A 20,469-nucleotide genomic window follows, 5' to 3' on the forward strand; every position below is an offset into this window, starting at 1 on the left:
GCCGGCCAATTACGCCAATGTGGAGGAAGCTGCACATGCTCAGTGCGGAGGTCGTAGGTGGTGCAGGGGGATGTTTGAGCTGGGGGAGTGAGGCGAGAGAGAGGAGCCCAGCCCTGAAGTGCTGAGAGAAGTGGAAAGCATTACAGATGCTGATTTACAAGAGAGCCGCTGCTGCTGCTGCCCCTGGTGGTGCTGCCCCTGCTGCTGCTGCTGCTGCTGCTGCTGCTAGTGCCCTGGCCCCGTTCTGCAGATGACGACGAGCTTGTGCTGATTTTTCCTTCTCTTTCATGAGAGGAAAGTCACAAGGAAACTCTCAGAAAGTAGGGCAAAGTCCTGTCCCTCCTCTTCCTACAACTGCACAGTTTGATTTAACGTCCAGCGTGACTGAGCGGCCAGAAAATAATGAGCTTTTATGAGACAACACATCCCATTAGTTACAGTGTATCAACACTGAGCATGTGTACGCAGAACTCTTCCATGTTCTCATCCAACTTTGATTCTGCAAAACCGCTGATCATTATTGGTGTGGTTCTTACATTATTGACAAGATCTGGTCATGTTTGGATTATGTTCAGTGGCAGGTTTTTATGGCTATATGTGATTGATAGATTTTTTTTATTGTTGTGTCATCCTGCATAAATAATATGGCCTGCCCGCACATGCTAACAAGACACCATTCATTCGAAGAAGAAGAAAAAAAAGAAGATGCTAGAAACCAGAGTAGCAACAAATACAACTAAACAAATCAACCCTCGGGACATTTTTTTCCCAAGCTTTAGAACCAAAGGTTTATTTAACTTAGTTATTCTAAACTCATCATAATAATGATGACACAGAGGAAAATGTCTTCTCCGAATAAAGTGCTGCAGAAACGAGTCTTTAAACCCAGAAGAAACACTTCCTGTTACCTCGTCTCAAAGTCGAGGAGACTTTTGAACAGGATTTTGGTTAGAAGCCTTAAACAAGGCCTGTTATGTTCGTTGCTGGATGTTTCTTGCGCATTGCTACCTTTAAAAGTGTGTCCTCATGTCTCTCTATTACCTATCCTCTCCTTCCTTCCCCCAGAATGCTCTTTCAGCGCCATCGCCGACGTGGTGTTCTTGGTGGACGGCTCCTTGAGCGTGGGCAGGCCAAACTTCAAATACGTCAAAAACTTTATCTCGGCGGTGGCCAGCGCCTTTCAGATCGGAGTGGACAAAACCCGGGTGGGCGTGGTCCAGTACAGCAATGGTGCCCGAACAGAGTTCAACCTCAAACAACATGTGACCCGACCGGCGCTGCTCCGGGCCATCGGCTCGCTGGCGTACAAAGGAGGAGAAAGCAAGACAGGTATGTGTTTAATGTCCGTGCATTGAGTTTTGAGTTGTTATTATTGTTACTATAATTGTTTTTGTTCTTTTGTTTGTATAAAAAAATTATTAAATCGTTTTTTTTATATAGATTTTACTCAATAATCATATTTACATAAAGAATGGGCTTGTTGCACACCAAAAAAATCCACATCAGCATCATTTTACACATTTTAAAATCAGTACAGAAATAAAAGAATGTACTGGAAACACTTTTTATTTGTATTAATAGTAAACATAATAGATTTTATTATTGATTTATGCTTTAAATGCGCATTTTCTGTGAAACACAGAAGCAAGTGTTTTTTTTTGGGGCTGTCGATTTCATTTAACTAGATAAAAATAAATATAAAGATGCTTTAAGTTGATCCAGAGTTTAGTAGTTTGGTGTCCTTTAAGCCCATTTCTCATTTCAGATTATTTTCCTGCACTTGACCAGCACCTGATTTACCCATTTAGACATTTTCATTTAATCAGCAGGAGCTTTTTGTTGCAAAAATCAATCATGTATTATGTCAGTTAGTGATGATTTCCTTCTTAACTAGTTCTGACTGAAGTGTTAAAGCTGCTCTCTGACAGCAGACACCTTCTGTCTGTGCATTATCTAAACCCTACTTGTCTCATCCGTCCAGGCGATGCCCTCGACTACCTCCTGAAAAACACTTTCAGTGCGTCGGCCGGTGCCAGGAAGGATTTTCCCAAAGTGCTGGTGATCATAACAGACGGCAAATCTGAGGACCCAGTGGAGAGTTACGCCAGGCAGCTCCGGAGCAATGGGGTGGAGATCTTTGTCCTTGGTATGTCGCCAGAACAAGTTTATTACATTCCTACGTTTTACACTTTCCATTCCTATTTAACGCTTTTTAACTGTCGTTGGTAACAGAAGCAGCCTTTCATGAGAGTAATAATAGAAGAGCAGAAAAGATTACAAGCGAGTGATAACTGGTTTTTATATACGTTTACATTCGTGGCTTCACTGTTAGACTTTCCACAAACTGAGGATGGAGGAACAGAAGTGGGGCTGTTGCTATGGTGACAAAGATGGCTGGTGGTTAAATAATAATAACACATCATTTTTCTACAGGCTGTGAAACCAGGTCACTGATAGATAAGTGCTGAGTGAAACATGACACAAGCTTTTTGCAGGAGAAACAGTGTACTGGCCTCATCAGCCTGGTCAACATGTTTACGTGGGTTAACGTCGGGTCCAATTGATTCAGACATTTGCGTTTTCACATACAGCTCCTTGTTAAAGTTCATATTTGCAGTGCATGTGTGAACAGGGCTTTAAGGCACTATCACAGGTGTAAAATATTAAAATCGACTTCATTGAAAGTAAAATCACTTTTCAGGGGTGGAAAAGAATCTGAATCAGAATCAGTTTATTGCCAGGTCTGTTTTCAAATACAAGGAATTTTAAAATGGCCAAAAGAACAATTATAAAGGTTCCGTAGCATATATAACAAATTATTTACATTTAACAAGTATCACAAAAATCTAAACATTGTGCAGTTTTGTGCAGGGTGTGCAAAAACTATACTAGCAGGGGGTTCTGTTAAATCGTTAATATCGTTAATATTCCACAATATATACATTAAAAATATTAATATACATTGCAAAAGCAATAATACTCAAATTCTAAAAGTATTAAAGTGTAAAGAACTGTGGTCAGAGTATTTAATAATAGTTTGTGTCTGTCAGATATGTAGGGAAACAAGAAAAGAGAAAAAAAGTAGGAAATACATTTTATGTTATCTTATACATTCACATCTTCATCTGCAAAAGTAACTAGTAGAAATATTTAATGGATTAAAATGTTTTGGGGAAAAAGTAAAAAGTCTCCAGAAATGTAAATAATAAAGTAAAGAAATGCACTGAATTCCAGTGTTGGAGTAAAAGTACTTTCTTACTTTCCCCCTTCTGTGGATCAGAAAGTTCACATTGATAGTCGAACTTTGAATAAACTATATTGCGTAAAGACTCGCAGCCTGACTCAGAGTGTCCAAGTGTTACGAAAGAATATAGGACTGTAAACTAAACTGCCCCATACTGTCAGACTTTCCAGCAACAGCAGAATATAGAAGTGGAGGCTTTTGATTGGTTATGGATCCAGCTGGAGAACTTTTAATATGTTTTAAACATGTTGTATATGTTTTTATAGGTTGCCCATTTCATACAGTACTTGCAGACCTTCACCTCTGACACAGTAATCCTCACATGATGCAATGGAAAGACGTCCCTGTTTTCATGAATAATCTCACACTGTGCTTTTGACACAACTTTGATTTTGTGTTCTTCTTTGTCCGTTTCAGGTGTCCAACAGGCGGACGAAGAGGAGATGAAGCTAATGGCCTCAGCGCCCTACAGAAGTCACGTCTTCAACGTCGCAAGCTTCAACTTGATGAAGAACGTGCAGAAAGATCTCATAACTCAGGTGTGCGCCGGTGTCGACGATCAACTCGCCTCACTCGTCAGCGGAGAAGAAGGTGAGATGTGGAAAAAAACCTTTTAAACCTGGTACACCTGGAGGAGTTTATAGAGTATCTTCTGCTTTCTGTTGACTCTTTAAAAATTAAAGCATTAGTTAAAATGCACAAGATGGATACAACTCTCCTGTCTGTATGCTAAATATGAAGCTACAGCTAGTGGCTTGTTAGCTTAGCTTAGCAGGAAGACCGGAAACAGTGAGCCTGGCTCTGTCCAAACACAATAAAGTCCAACTTCCTGCTCCCTAAAGCTCTTTAATTAACATGTTCCACATAATTAATTTAATCCATAAATCTTTTCGACAGACCTAGGCTAATGGTTCCTCCGTTTCCAGTCTTTATGCTAAGCTAAGATAACAAATCTGCTAGCTCCAATTTTCATAGTTACCAGCTTTAACAGCAGTATCAATTGCGGCTGGGCGATTAATACAATTTTATTTTTAACTGTGATTTTGTCTTCCATTAATTATGAAATTATAAAGATAATTGCCTAGTTATTGACTGGAATATGTTGAATATAATTTACCAAAATGCTGAAGATATGTTTAGGAGTTTATTTTATTCTATGCTATTTTATTTTATTTGTTTTATATGTACAGTATATATACTTATTTATATATTTATATTCCCATTTTTTTTAATTTATCTAGTTTTCTTAACCTTTTTTTCAGTTGAATTATATTTCATTATAAGTTCCCAAAAAATGACATGTGACAATAAATAAATATATGTTAAATCATTATTACTATTCTTTTAAATTTTAGATTTTTGGTTTCATATAATATGTAATTCTATTCTATTCTATTTATTTTATCTGATTAAAATAACGTTTTAATTTTGGGAAACAAAATAAAGAACCACTACACAACATGAGATTCAGATAATTGAGACTCTGACTGTTTCTGCAGTTGTTGAGCCGGCCTCCAACCTCCAAGTCCTGGAGGTGGCCTCAAAGTCGATGCGGTTGACCTGGGATGCCTCCGTCGGGGACTTTTCCGGATACAGGGTGCAGATGATCCCAATGATGGCTGGCATGAAGCGGCAGGAGCTTTACGTGGGTCCAACCCAGACGTCCGTGGTGGTCAGAGACCTTTCTCCAGACATAGAGTACCAGATCAGTCTGTTCACCCTGAGGGGCCTGACACCCAGCGAGCCCATCACGCTCATGCAGAAGACGCAGCCAGTTAAAGTGTCATTGGGTGAGTGTAAAATAGTGCTGGTACAATTACTTTGTCTTTTTTAAATTTTTTTATTACAGTGGTGGTTCCTACCATAATACCCATCTAAAACGTAGCTGTGGACAAGTATCAGTGGATATATTTTAATGTGCTATCATTGAAGTCAGTTACAACCTTGTATTATTCTCTTTGTTTCTCTAATCTAGAGTGCTCTCTTGGTGTGGATGTCCAAGCCGATGTGGTCCTCCTGGTCGACGGTTCCTACAGCATCGGTCTCGCTAACTTTGCAAAAGTAAGAGCTTTCCTGGAGGTGCTAGTGACCACCTTTGACATCGGGCGAGACAAGGTCCAGATCAGCCTGGTCCAGTACAGCAGGGACCCCCACACCGAGTTCTACCTGAACACTCACCACGAACTGAGCGCCGTGGTCAAGGCCGTGAGGACTTTCCCATACCGCGGCGGCTCCACCAACACTGGCAGGGCCATGACCTATGTGAGAGATAAGATTTTCCAGGGCTCCAGAGGGGCGCGCCCCAACGTTCCCCGTGTCACCATCCTCATCACTGATGGGAAGTCGTCTGACGCCTTCCAGGACCCGGCCACCAAGCTTAGGAGCGCCGATGTGGAGATCTTTGCGGTGGGAGTTAAGGATGCCGTAAGAACTGAGCTGGAGGCCATAGCCAATACACCTGCCGAGACCCACGTGTACACTGTTGAGGACTTTGATGCCTTCCAGAGGATTTCCAAAGAACTCACGCAGTCCATCTGCCTGAGGATTGAACAAGAACTTCGCAAGATCCAGCAGAGAAGTAAGTAATGATGCTTTAATCCTCTATGCTGATGATAGTGTGCTTTATACAACTAACTTTGAGCACTCTACCATTGTCTTATTATATAATTTAGATCCTATGTTTCTTCTTATTGATGACTTGCTATCATATTCTTTTTTGATTTTAGTTTGAGTCAGAAAAAATGATGTCGCAGGCAAAAAACTATTTTCAGGAAAATCCGGTTGAAATCGATATGCAAAAAAGGTATTTTGTGGCTCTTTTGGTCAAAATGCAATGAAAAATATAAATATTCTCAATGTTTACATGCACAAGGAAACTGTTGGGCGTTTTATTCTGGTTTTAACTTTAGTTGGATCCAACCTGAAGATGGAGATTATGAACATCTATTTCACCTGTGTTTATCCATATTTAAGGAAGATGGTTTTCTCTGGCTTCTTTACCACCGAAAAGGATCTGTTTTCGATTCTGTTTATTTGTTTTTTTGTCAGCATAATTATGGAAACCTGCTGGATGGGTGAAGCATGGGTAAAGGAAGAACCCAATAATATTAAAGCAGGTCCAAATCACGATAGGGCATGGCTTTGGCTTTGCCGCGCACTCTCTGGGTTTCCTTCTAGTTTAATTTGCAGCACAAGCTAGCTTAACATGAAGAAAAATGTAGCAACCACGGTGCATCAAACTGTCAGTTTGTTCTTTCAAGATTGTTGTTCAAGAGATGGCTATAGTTGCTTTTTTGCTGCCAGCTTAAAATGGCCAGGAAGACCTCCTCTGAAGTTTTTCACTCCTGTAACTCAAAGATATCCAGTTCGTTTTACAGACTACATTAATTTATCTTGCTGATTTTAAGTCATTTCAAAAATTTGTTGATGCTTTCGTAATACTTCCAATATGTACTCTGACCAATGGTGAATGCTTTTGATTTGTCTGTGCAAAAACTACCAGTCAACTATTATGATTGAGAACATTTGCAGTGATCAAACCAACATTTGAGCAATTAATTACTGCAACAGTCAGATGTAACTAACACTCTTCACTGAGGAGCAGAATACAGAGTTGTACCAACAGTCGTCCATGTGCACACAATTACTTCCATGTCACTTTTCCAAGCTTGCCTTTTTTCAACCGAACCCTCCTCTTTCGCCTCAATGTGTTAAACACATGTCCACCTTTTTGATCTTTCAAGGCCAGAGAGAGTTCCTGCATGTGGAACTATTAGAACTGGGTCAAATTGTGTTTGCAGGGTTGAATTTCTGTTTGTTTAAATCCAGTTGGAGGGCCAGATGACGGATGTCAGGTGTGTTGTCTGTCACATATCCGTAAACAAAACTTTGCATTCTTTGTGCTGAAACCATTAGCCAACCCCCTTGAACATCTGGTAGTCAAGTTTAAACAAGCAAGATGAGTTACTCGCAAATGCTTTTTCACCCACTTAAAGCCAAATATTAATCACTTTCTTACTTTGCCAAAAGGAGCTTCCAGATCTGCCAGCATTGCAGAATGTGACTCACACACCAGCTTTGATTGCTAGATTATATAATTCTTATATAATGACTTTATGTCAACAAAGAGAAGTGTCCAGGAGCCTGAGGTGTGAGCAGCACAGTCACAGCCTCCCACAGTGAAGGCCGCCCTCCTAGTGTCGTTTGAATGATGGAGCTGTCAGATGGGTTGTGCTTCTTTATTAAAAGGCATCCGCACTGCCATCTGGATTCACTCTTTTGTTTTCTTTGTCGGAAGAAAGTCTCGGTTGGTTGTCGGGATGGGGAGACAATCGTTTTTATCGTGATCAAAAACACTCATAATAAGTTGATGTTGGTGAATTTCCATTAATATCATTATCGGAATAATCACGAATATCGTCATGAGTGATTGACCTGCAGTTTTTCCTCTAAACGTAACATTAATTTGTCCTCAGCCCATAAATAAGAAATTCAAACCCAGAAGTGAAAGTGAAAGTGTTTGTTACATGTAACATTAACGTCCCTGTGCATGTTTTTATCAACCACAACAACAACAAATGTAAGTTTGATCATTTAATAGGCTCTCTGTGATTGCTGCAAGTCGCTATGAAGTTTTATGCTCTAATGACTTTTTTAAAAAGGCCCAACTGAGATGGAATTTTCAAGACTGATACAGATTTTTGAGGGGGAAAAATAATAAATTACAGATTATGGTGATTTTTAAAAATTATTTTGAAAAAAAGGATTTTTTTTGGAGCTGGAATGAAAAAGAATGAAAAAATGTATTAAAGAATATTTAACATTATTATCCATTATATATACATTTCTTTGTCAACCAATTCTAGAAATGAACACTAACTAATTAACTAAATAGCTGTAAAAAAGGTTTTCATATCGTATGAACGATGTAGAAACCGAAATATCATTATTTGTTTCTTAACAAAATATAGAGTAAAGTGATTCCTGTGTGTTTTAGTTATATTTTAAGAGATTTAAATACATTTAGATGATTATCGTATAGTGCTAAATCATAACAAAAGTTATCTTAGTTGTTTTTTGCACATCATTCTAACTTTTAAAACCTTCCACTTTCTCCAGGACTGACACAACCGAGGGATCTGTCCTTCTCCGAGATCGGCTCCAGAAGCTTCAGGGCCGCCTGGGAGAACGACGCCACCAATGTCGAGTCCTACCTGGTGAAGTTCAGGCCGGCAGACGACGTGGACGACGGCCACTACGTGTCCATGTCCGTTCCTGGGGACACGCTCTCCACTCTCCTCCCCCACCTCACCCCACTCACCCGCTACGAAGTCAACATTTTTGCTCAGTATGACAAGGACATGGACAGCTTGCCTTTGACCGGCTATGAGACCACTTTAGAAGGTCTGTTGATTCGAGAAATTTTCCTTTATTGTCAAAGTTGGTAAATGGGAAGTGTAACTAACTCATTCACATTTGTTGCAGAACTGGGCTCCGTGCAGAACCTAAGAGTGTCCGAAGAGACCACAGACAGCTTGAAGGTGTCATGGCAGCCGGCTCCGGGAGACGTCGCCCGCTATAAATTGACCTACGAACCTACAGGGGATGAGGGCCTGAGGTTAGAGACGACCACCGTCGGCCCCAAGACGACGATTGTGCTGCAGGAACTTCAGCCTAAAACAACCTACCGTGTCACAGTAACCCCTGAATACTCGTCCGGCTCTGGAGTGCCAATGGGGACTGATGGCACCACCAAAGAAGGTAACAACTTATTACACTGCTACAAATTAGAGCGCTGCAGCCAGAACACACACATCAGAGCATAATGCATGATCGGAAATATAGTGCAAATATCAAAGACTGTTTATGAGAGATGGACGTAGCTGCCGTGACGTCACACGTTGGTTTGTGGACTACTGTTTTTGAAGCCTCCAGTTTTACATTTTGGCCTTTCACCATCTTGTTTTTTTTTGGCACAGGACGTGACCATATTTGGGTGAAAGGGTGTTTATGGTCTGTTTGACTCTAAAGAGGACAATAATTTACTTAATGAACATCATGCTGTATTGAAAAAGACTTGAAACTAGAGATTGAGACATAAACTCATTAGGAAAATGTTTCCTGAGGGAATAAATAAAGTGAGCAGTTTAGGCTAATTTTCTCATTGACTTCTATACAATCACACTTCTTTACGGAGCCAGTGGAGTCTCCCCCTGCTGGACATTCGAGTGAATGCAGCTTTAAGTGGAGTCTCCCCCTGCTGGACAATAGAGAGACTGCAGCTTTAAGTGGAGTCTCCCCCTGCTGGACATTAGAGAGAATGCAGCTTTAAGTGGAGTCTCTCCCTGCTGGACATTAGAGAGAATGCAGCTTTAAGTGGAGTCTCCCCCTGTTGGCCATTAGAGAGAATGCAGCTTTAAGTGGAGTCTCCCCCTGCTGGACATAAGAGAGAATGCAGCTTTAAGTGGAGTCTCCCCCTGCTGGACATTAGAGAGAATGCAGCTTTAAGTGGAGTCTCCCCCTGCTGGACATTAGAGAGAATGCAGCTTTAAGTGGAGTCTTCCCCTGCTGGCCATTAGAGAGAATGCAGCTTTAAGTGGAGTCTCCCCCTGCTGGACATTAGAGAGAGTGCACCTTTAAGGCACTTCACTTTTGGCTTCACTTTTCTCACCTGAAGATGTGTCCATTATTTGTATACAGCCTAATCTTTGACCAACACTAAAAATACATTCATGGGAAATGAAACAAGCAAAAGAAACACAATATGTGACAAGATCAATGAAACTGTACACTGTTGATACATTTTCAGGTACATTTCAAATGGTTTATAATTATTGTCTCCTATATAACCCAATTTATCTTGAAATTGCAGTAAGTGACATGACTTCATGAGCCTGTAAATGAAGGGTGTAAAAAACAAGTGAACCAGGTGTTCAAAGGGTTAACAGATAATGATCAACAGATCATTAGCTCCAATAGGTGGTGAAGTTTTGTTCCAACAGAGATTTTTAAGCCAGAAGTTGAGCTCTTAAGTCTAGCAATCTGAGTCGCTGGTTAGGTAATGGTTGAGTCACTGGTTCTGATCCACAACAGGTGCCTGCAGATGTCTTATGATCATTCTGTTCATGCTGTGGGACCGTATATAAAAGAACTAACTGCACCTTTAAATCACAAAGATGATGGATGATGAAAACATTCTGTGTGCAAGCTGTCTTTCCGTCTGTTTGCGTCATTTAATGACCACAGTGGAAATAAGTTCAGACTTTATTCTCATGTAACCTCAGTGACTCTGTTTGTCCGCTGATTTTTTTTTCATCAGAATGAGTCCATCATCTGCCATTTGGCGTTTGCTTTCATTCCGACATTGCCTGGGAGTGCCAGGAGTCCACACATTTTTGACCCCAGTGGAAAGCGAAGTCCTAGCTGTTAGTACAACCTGCCACCCATCGAGCTCCCCGTCAGATCTGTCCTGCCTTAAAGGGAAAGGAATGAAAAACAGACAGAAGCACAGAAAGCAAGGGAAATAGAAGTGGGCCAAGATGTACTCAATGGTGATAAACAACGGGGTGGGAAAGGGGAGGAGATTTTTCCCCGTAGTTAACAACCTTCCAGACTCTGGACATTAGAGGAGACCTATATAAGGTTTTTCCTTAATTTCTGACATATATATAATGTTACAGTGTTCATATTCACATCAAATGATGACATAAACGTACAATTATGTATAACCCAACTCCTGCTCCTTTGGTTAGCTACATGCTAAACTGTGAGACAATGAGATATATCACTGATAATGCTTTTATGGCTACAAATTCTTATAATTTATAAAACTAATGATAGTTTATATGAGTAATAGTGATAATAGCAGCAGGAAGCGTCATGCAGGACAATGGCAGCAGGCACCACCACGATCAGCAGAGACCTGTGAGACGACAAAGCACAAACAACTCCGGGGAAGAAGTTGAATTAGTAACATGCATTGATCAGACATGAATGATACACACAGAGAGGAGAGAAGCTCAGAGGATCAGGAACAGGATTATCCCCCGACAGACCAGTAAAATATATAAATAATAATAAAAAGAAGGCTTTATTGGTGATTTTTCACAGTAGAAAATCTACTTTATAAAGGCTACTCAAAACTCTCAAACTCTCACAAGATCTGGCAACACTAAGCTAATGTCAGCTAGCATCCGCAAAAGTTACGTTTTGTAAAGTTAAATATGGCTTTCAGCTGAGTTAGTATCTAAATTTAGCAAAAGAAAATATGAATAAATCATGCACATATAACATTTCATCCATCTACATGGAGTCGGTGTAGCGGAGACCAGGAAATGCTGACACAGACACAGAGCACACTGGGCTTTTTCGGGAGGGGTTCTTAAAGATTCAATTCAATTCAATTCAATTCAATTCAATTCAATTTCATTTCTAGTGCCAAATCATAACAAAAGTTATCTCAGGACACTTTACAGAGTAGGTAAAGACCACACTCTATGACTTATTTATGATTTACACAGACCCAACAATTCCCCGTAGAGTACGGTGGCAACGAAAACCTTCCCTATTACAGGCAGGAACGTCAGACAGACCCAGCTCTGTAGGGAACGGCCATCTGTCTTGACCGGTAGACACAAGAGACAGGTGCTCCAACAGAGGGTGAATACAGGTATATTTAGAAAGGCAGTATGAGAAAAATCAAGTTTGTCTTGAACATTCAAGCTTGTTAACATGTTCTAGCAGAAACCAAAAGTATATGAACCTGAAAATTATTATAAAAGATGTCCTTTAAACTTCTGTGACCTTTTTATAGATTCTTGAAGGGAGATCATCTCATGGAGAAATGCTGTTAGGGAGGCATCTTCCAAAAGCATTTACGATTATCGACCTTGAGCCAAAAAACGCTGGAAATGAATTATATATTCCTGTCCCCCATGGCAACAGCATTTATTACCATGTCTGCACGTGCTGTTCACCTCCTGGTTCTTCCAGCTCCTGCAGACGGTGCAGCTGCTTGTCCTCAGAGGTGTCCTTGTTTTTTTGTATTTTTGACGGTTTATAAAAGAGGCAGGATTAATCCCAGCTTGCACCTCTTTGACATGAAACACCCAGCTGGCCCTCAGATGGATATTTTTTAGTTTTTCCTCCCCCTGTATGTCTTACAATATTGTTCCCATTACAATGTTTACTGTGCCATGACTTTATCTCAAAACTATGACTTGATGCAATGCCTTGAGGTTTTGCATGAATTGCTCTCGCAGTCTTTTCCACCAAGTCCTGTATTGGCAAAAAAGGAGCACACATTACTTGGTTACAGCAGCCACTGGGAATGGCTTTACTCTTTTATTTTATTTTCTGATGACTATTTGGGAAAAAATAGTGTATTTCACTTAAAATCCATGACATTTTTTTCACTGACTAGGAAAACACTTAGTCCGGCAGATGCAACAATAAAACATTGCACAGAAACACTCAGCGGTAGGCGTTAACACTAAGACCAATGAGTCACCACTTTATTTTAACCATCATTTTTCAAAAGAGAAATTGTGTGAACATACTCTACTTAACACTAATTCACATCCTGGTAGCTTCCCAGTTTTTCTACTGTGCGGCTCAACTGGACAACTGGGAGTTCAGTGTCTTGGTCAAGGACATTTCACACAGTGTTTTTATCCACTTTTTATCCAGTTAAGGCAAGATGCATAAAGCCTGCTTATCTTACTTATTCTCATCATGCATGAACATGAAAACACATTTTTGCTTAATTATAAAATAAGACGGTTTCTCATCATCACAAGTGTTTGATTTCTTCTGCATTTTCTCCTGAAAGCACGGTTTTCATGCCAAGATCATCAGATTGTTGTCCGGTGCCTCGCTTTATTTTCTGACCATGCTTTACCTCCTTCTCCAGCCAGGGGCTCCCCTCGCAACCTGAGGGTTTACGACGAGACTGTTGCCTCCATGAAGGTCTCCTGGGAGCCGGCGCGCCGGCGCCGGGGAACGTGCTCCAGTACCGCGTAGCTTACAAACCCTCTACCGGCGGCCCCAGGAAGGAAGTGTCAGTGAAGGGCGACAATAGGGCCACCCTCCTGAAGAACCTGCGGCCTGGAACCCAGTACGACATCTCCGTCAGTGCACGATATCCATCCGGCCCGGGTGACGCCCTGGAGGGACGAGGCACCACGTTGGAAGGTAAACCACTAATTATTTTTGTTAAATCAAACTCTCTTTACTCTGTAGTATTGGTTTGGTCTCCACAAACTCCAGAGTTAGATTTCTGTTTCTTCAGCCCTATTCGGAATGCATAAGTTTAATGTGGGGACGTGGGTATAATAGTCCTACCTCAGGACGCCTTTAATATAAACAGCCAATTCGCACAGGTTTAAAAAATCCCTGTATTCTCCCAGAGGTGTTACCTTTTTTCCACACTGCCGTCCCCTTCCTGTCTCCATGTGTGTGCTACGTAGCTTCCTGATATCAAAAAATTAACTAAACACAAAACTGAAGGACAGAATTGATTATCTAAAAAGTGTTGAGTGCTTTTCAAGCGCCTCAATGCTCAAAAATATGTGGAAACTCCGTATTAACAGGATATGACGGAACATCAACATATGTTTTACAGAGGGTCGTATTCAGACGGATTAGTTGACTTGAGGGTTTTTTTTCTGGACTATTTTACAGAAGGGGAAAATTGAGGTAATCGGCGCATTCAGACAGGACTAAAACCTCTGGTAAAAATGACCTGACCCCACGTCCCCACATTAAACTAGTCCCGTCCGAACAGGTCTTTAAGCTGCTAAATGCTGCACATTGCTCTGAGACTGAACCTTCCTTCATACACAAAAAATACACTTTTTATTAAATCCCTTCAAAGTCTTCACTACATATATTGTAAAAGTCTGGACATGGTTGGCGGAGACTTACAACCACAAGGCGATGCTCTGTTTCCATAACATACAGTGAATAAATACACATATTGACGTATATTAACATCTGCTAATGCAGAGATGCAAAATCAAGTCCGGCAATATAAAGATGGACATTACTTCTGTTGGTTCTGGCATGCAGCTGTGACCTGCTGTTCTCCCAGATTAAGCGATTACTCTATTTTTTATTATGACTGAGTGGCTCAACAACCACAGCTAATGTTTGAGGTTTTGCTGTAATTGCTGTGACTTAAACCCTGGACGACGACCAAATCGTCAGAAAGGCCTCTTTAAAACAAACACGCGATGCAGGTCGGCGTTTGAACGTGGCTTCATTTTTTTTTCTGCTCCAGCGCAGAGAAATGATCAAAGTGACCCAGAGAGGTTTCAGAGGTCGGGTTTATTGTTCCTGGAGAGTCATAACAAACAGGCAGAACAAGAGAGGCGGTGAGACGGAGGAGAGGAAGGAGAGCAAGAAAACATCCATGTTTCAAGCTTTACTCTTAGTGTTGCAGTGACTTTACCTTTCATCGCTCTTCACTAGTTCCTGTCAGGTAAAGTCAAGGTCAAGGTCATCCAATTATTTTCGCTCATTATTTACAATAATAAAAGGGCTGAGATCATTTTAGCCTGAAGCTTCTTTTGTCTACAGAGTTAAACAGATCAGGAACATGATGATCACACAGGTTTTGAACTAATCCCCACTTTAACAGTTTTATTTGGGAGTAAAATGTTGAAAATCAGTTCTATTTTGATTGAAAAACTATCCACATATAACTGGGATAAAATAGAGAAGGTTGACGTTAAACTAAGAGGAGAATGGATGTTCATCTGACTTATTTTCCTGATTAATCGTGACATGACAAACAAACATTATAAACCAAACATCATCTTTTTCTAAACCTAACCAAGTAGTTTTGTTTCAGTACACAAGCACATGTTATTTTCGCTAGAAAATACCTTGAAACTTAATGAAACGATTTTGTTGTGTGGGAACATAACTTTCTAGAAGACAAGTTTGCATGCAGGAAGTTTGTGCAGACATGGGCCGATGACAACCACTGAAGGAGTCAAAACTGGGGACTTTTTGTTTTACATCCTCCTCCTCTCTCTTCTTCCATCGTTCATATCTCTTTCCAACTGTTGCTATCTAATGAAGGCAAAAAATAGAGTTGAACAGGTGAACCACCAGTATCCAATCAGTGCTGACGCCATCATTGTGGACCTGAACTTGATGCATGCAGTTCATCAGTGTGTTCCCTCACTGGTGCATCTCACACAGTGGAGATGTAACAGTAACAGTAACAGTAACAGTAACAGTAACAGTAACAGTAACAGTAACAGTGGACACAGCAGCCACACAAGCTGAGAGGTAAAAGATGAGAAACAGCAAGACCGGACAGGAATGCAACCCAGCCGAGAGCAGGGCTGGAAGGTTAGGAGGAGCAGGGAAGACTGACTCACTCCCGTCTCTGCCTCTCTGTTTATGTCTCCGTCTCCATGTGTGTCTGTTTCTCACCTTCTGTCTTTGTCTTTCCCCTCCTATGTCACTGCAACTCTGTTTTCTTTAATTCTCTCTCTCTCTCTCTCTCTCTCTCTCTCTCTCTCTCTCTCTCTCTCTCTCTCTCTCTCTCTCTCTCTCTCTCTCTCTCTCTCTCTCTCTCTCTCTTCTTTTCTACATGTTGCATCTTTTTTTCCCACCTTGTGAGGGCTTGCCTGGAATTTAACTGTGTTGTCCACGGTCTCTGTGTTTTGGCCTGCACAGCCTCCAGATGCCACCATGCAGCAGTGCCATGCAATCATTACAACCTCTTTTGCAAAGCGGGGTTGCATCTGATCTGCCATGGTGCATCCGTGGTCTTGTTCAGTGTGAGGACCATTCAAGTGTGTTGGTAAAGCCCCCAGACATCCCTTGTGTTTCCCACATCAGAGGCAGCTTGGTTTCTCTCTGATGCAGAGCTGAACCTGCTGCACTGGTACTGTACCCACATTAAACCCACTGAGCTCACTCTTTCTCACTGTAAAACCCCTCTTACTGTACAGTAAGAGCTCATATTAAGCTTCGCCGGGGCCTTTATTGTGCACACAAGATTTCTGTTTACGACCAAATGGGAGCCTAAAATGGAAAAATCCGCCTGGTGCCAAAGATCTGCAGGTTACAGTGCTTTCTGTGATATATCAAAGCCATTTCAGGTTGCTGCACAAACTACTGTGTAAATGCTACTTTGTTTTCATTCTTTCGTAATTTGTTCAAACAATGGCACATACAGGAGATCCCAGGATAAAGTCCAATGACATTTGTATAAATTTTCTTCATCTTGCCAGTTGTTTGGTTTAAGCCTGGTGTATAAAGGCTCAGCAGCTGCTTTTGCCTTCACTTTTAACTCTCATATATGGAAAAAAACCCAAAAACCCTTGACATTAACCAGGACTTCTTGATTGTCGGACCATTTTGGCGTGATGCTGCTGTCGGGTGGAAAACCTTAACTGTAGAGAAGCGGGAACATTTCAGGAATCACTTATTGTCAGGTGATGACGGTGCATCTTTTAAATTACACGGTTCATTTTCTTCCGCGAGGACCTGAAGCCAGAAACTCTGAAGAGTCTTTGAGGAGGTTTGCCAGACGATTTTTGGTTTCTTTTTTTATGGTTATGAGCTTTATGTCGTCCTGTATATACTTTCATGACTAAACTGAAACCTCTAAAATACGGAGGACTGGAGCTGCCAAAATTAAAAATGATGATTGATAAATAATTAATATGACATTAAATGGGCAAAGAACAACATTAGAAATATAATTAGGGAATAGTGAATTGATATAAATGTGACATAAATTGATATATCTGTTTCAACCCAATCAACTAATCAATCAATTAATTTATAGATTAAAAAAAAAGCAAAATAAATCAATTAATGAAAATAATTAGATCAAACAGGGAGATCAACAGGAAAGTAAATACATAGAGGAATTAATACAAAGGTAAATATAAAAGGTCAACATATTTTAAATATTTTAATTACACTCACCTTATCTCAAATAATTATTTAATCCTACGTTTATTTTTTAATATTATTTTCGTTACATTTAATGGTATATTTATTGATTTAATATATTTATTTTATATTTGGATGGATGTATAAATCAATAGATGAATGGATATACAGTATATATAGATAGATAGATAGATAGATACTGTATATGATGGATGATAGATGGATGGATGATAGATAGATAGATAGATAGATAGATAAATAGATGGATGGATGATGGATAGATGGAAGGATGGATGGATGAGGGATAGATAGATAGATAGATAGATAGATAGATAGATGGATAGATAGATAGATATATATATATCGATAAATAGATAGATAGATAGATAGATAGATAGATAGATGGATAGATAGATAGATAGATAGATAGATAGATAGATAGATAGATAGATAGATAGATAGATAGATAGATAGATAGATGGATGGATGGATGGATGGATGGATGGATGGATGGATGGATGGATGGATGGATGGATGGATGGATGGATGGATGGATGGATGGATGGATGGATGGATGGATGGATGGATGGATGGATGGATGGATGGATGGATGGATGGATGGATGGATGGATGGATGGATGGATGGATGGATGGATGGATGGATGGATGGATGGATGGATGGATGGATGGATGGATGGATGGATGGATGGATGGATGGATGGATGGATGGATGGATGGATGGATGGATGGATGGATGGATGGATGGATGGATGGATGGATGGATGGATGGATGGATGGATGGATGGATGGATGGATGGATGGATGGATGGATGGATAGATAGATAGATAGATAGATAGATAGATAGATAGATAGATAGATAGATAGATAGATAGATAGATAGATAGATAGATAGATAGATAGATAGATAGATAGATAGATAGATAGATAGATAGATAGATAGATAGATAGATAGATAGATAGATAGATAGATAGATAGATAGATAGATAGATAGATAGATAGATAGATAGATAGATGGATGGATAGATGGATGGATGAGGGGGACGTTGAAACATCTTCACAAGTGCATTCAGTTTCCTGCGGTTTTGTAAACTGGAAAAACAGGTCTGAGTGCATCTGAGGCTGCGTCGTCTGCAGAGCGCCACAGATTCCACACTCCATCTGACGGCTGTCTATGGCGGTTATTTTCGAAAGCCTCCAGACTCTGCTTCCAGCTTTTGAGAGACAGGGCTCCTCGAAGCAGATAGAAATTGGCAGCGGATCGTGCAGAGTCTCCCTGCTAATGACGGCTGCAGCAGCGTCTCTTTGTGGTGAAGACGGAGCGACGGCGACTGAGCTGCACATGTGAAATAACAGACATAAATAAACTAACACATGCACGTTAACGAAGCAAAGTGGGATCCGTCCAGGACAAAACGTTCAATGTCAAACTTAAATTCTGGTTAATTATTAACACCAGTTCTGAAAGCAGAATAAAGCGGCCGAAAAAGGATTTAGTGAAATGCAGAATCTATCGTCCATGTCCTCGTCAAACTGCTCTAAAACTTAATTCACTGAGAGAGATTTCCATAACAGTCTGGCCACATATTTTACACATTTAAAGTGAGGACCACAGTGACATTTCCGGTATTTGTTGGCAGAAACTAAAACAACACTGAGGCGTGCTTCTTTTTCAGTTATTTTGTTTTTTCAGGCTCTCATCAATGAGACTGTTTTTTAAACGCATAATGGTATTTTGTTGTTTTTAATTCAGACCAGAAACCTTTTTCCTGGAGTTTGGAGAGGCTGGCGTTTTCCTTTCTCCCCTGTCCTTCTCTCTTTAAGATGTGTATCAATTGGCAAAAGCAAGGCTGTGATTTATTTCATGCTACCTTCCTTGATTATATAGCTGGATGTGATATTTTGTGATAATTACCACGTTGTGGAAACTTCCCAGTCTCTCCACTGTACGAGCTGTCACCTTCTCTAAACTGAAGATGGATTATAATTTGATATCGACTCTCCCTCCTCCTCCTCCTCCTCCTCCTCCTCCTTCTTTCGCGTCACCCATAAATATTTCCAGCATTGGGCTCTGTCTGTATAGGAAAGTGACCATATGGCTTCTTGCAGAAACGTGAGCCTGCTGTGGTGGTGAGAATTAGATCTGGTCAAATAAATCAAGAAGGGTTTTGACTTCTGTGTGCTGCAGACGGTTGAGCCGAGGTCATGAAAACTTCTTTAAAAGACTATAATACTGTGTTTTTTTAAAATTTCTGAGTGAGAAAAAGGTTTTGACGTCATTGAGTCACTCAATCAGTTCAACAAATGTTGAATTTAGTGTTAAGTGGCTGAATTCATTCAAACTTTCTGTTTAACCTACAAATACAAATGGTGGTGTAATGTTTAGTCACAAATATTTTCACTTAATTTTGACAAGACACGGCTCCAAATGTTTATTTTTCCTGCGACCAATTGGCCAATAAAATGTTGGTCTGCTAATGATTTTATGGTCGACCCGTGCTTGGTCAACTACTTGGGGGCAGCCCTAGACCAAATATTTTTTTAACGGCCTAATTTATCTTTGTGTTTACAAAAGTTGTCAAAAGGATGCTAACAGCGGTGAATTAGGTGTGTGCTAACCTCGCTGTAAACACTGGGAGCTGCTCGTCATCGATGTTAACATCAATGCTGTCAACACATCCGGGACCATATTTCAGTCCTTCAAATTAAAATTACATGCTTTAACACCTCCAAAATATACCGTAAAGTCTTCATTTCTGTTTTTAATGTAAACCACCACCTGAGCCGCTCAGGCTGAGCGTCGCCCAATTGTTCTGACTGTTTCTCTCATCAAAATTACTTTCGTTTACTAATTAAACATATAAATGTCATGTACAAATCTGAAATTTCACGTATAGCGTCTTCGAAGTGTGTAAATTAATTCTAGTTGCACTTTGGTGACGATCGCCCAGGAAAAGCCACAAAATCCCCAGAAACTGAGACCTGATTTTACCGGATAGAAAACCTACAGAGACGTTCAGTCAGCCTACTGAAACTAAAAGAGTACATTTTTAAAATACTGAATATCAACGTTTGCAGCGGACGCTCCACCAACAGAAGGAAGCACTGGTTTATTGAAGTAAAGTTGTCTAATAAACTACGTATAAAGAGATTTCTTCCTCTCGTTGTTTTCCCGTTGGCTCAGTGGACACTTTGAGTTCATCCGGTTCCCGACATGTTTTATGTCTTTCCTGTCCCATGACTCCTGTCTCCCTGTGCTCTGTGCTCTCTAATGAAGCAGAAACG

At 40.4% G+C, this 20,469-nt stretch overlaps 1 protein-coding gene across 1 annotated transcript in view; it reads left to right on the forward strand.

The window, feature by feature from the left end:
• The window catches only part of col12a1b (collagen, type XII, alpha 1b), a 149,133-nt gene that overhangs the window by 8,194 nt on the left and 120,470 nt on the right, over positions 1 to 20,469 (forward strand). The window contains 9 exon segments of the mRNA XM_083934198.1: positions 1,066 to 1,329; positions 1,982 to 2,146; positions 3,662 to 3,835; positions 4,744 to 5,034; positions 5,220 to 5,822; positions 8,363 to 8,647; positions 8,729 to 9,004; positions 13,155 to 13,222; positions 13,225 to 13,435. Coding sequence (XP_083790324.1) covers positions 1,066 to 1,329; positions 1,982 to 2,146; positions 3,662 to 3,835; positions 4,744 to 5,034; positions 5,220 to 5,822; positions 8,363 to 8,647; positions 8,729 to 9,004; positions 13,155 to 13,222; positions 13,225 to 13,435 — 2,337 coding nt within the window.

This window comes from Echiichthys vipera (assembly GCF_963691815.1).
Source record: "Echiichthys vipera genome assembly, chromosome: 19".
Taxonomy (NCBI): Eukaryota; Metazoa; Chordata; class Actinopteri; order Perciformes; family Trachinidae; genus Echiichthys; species Echiichthys vipera.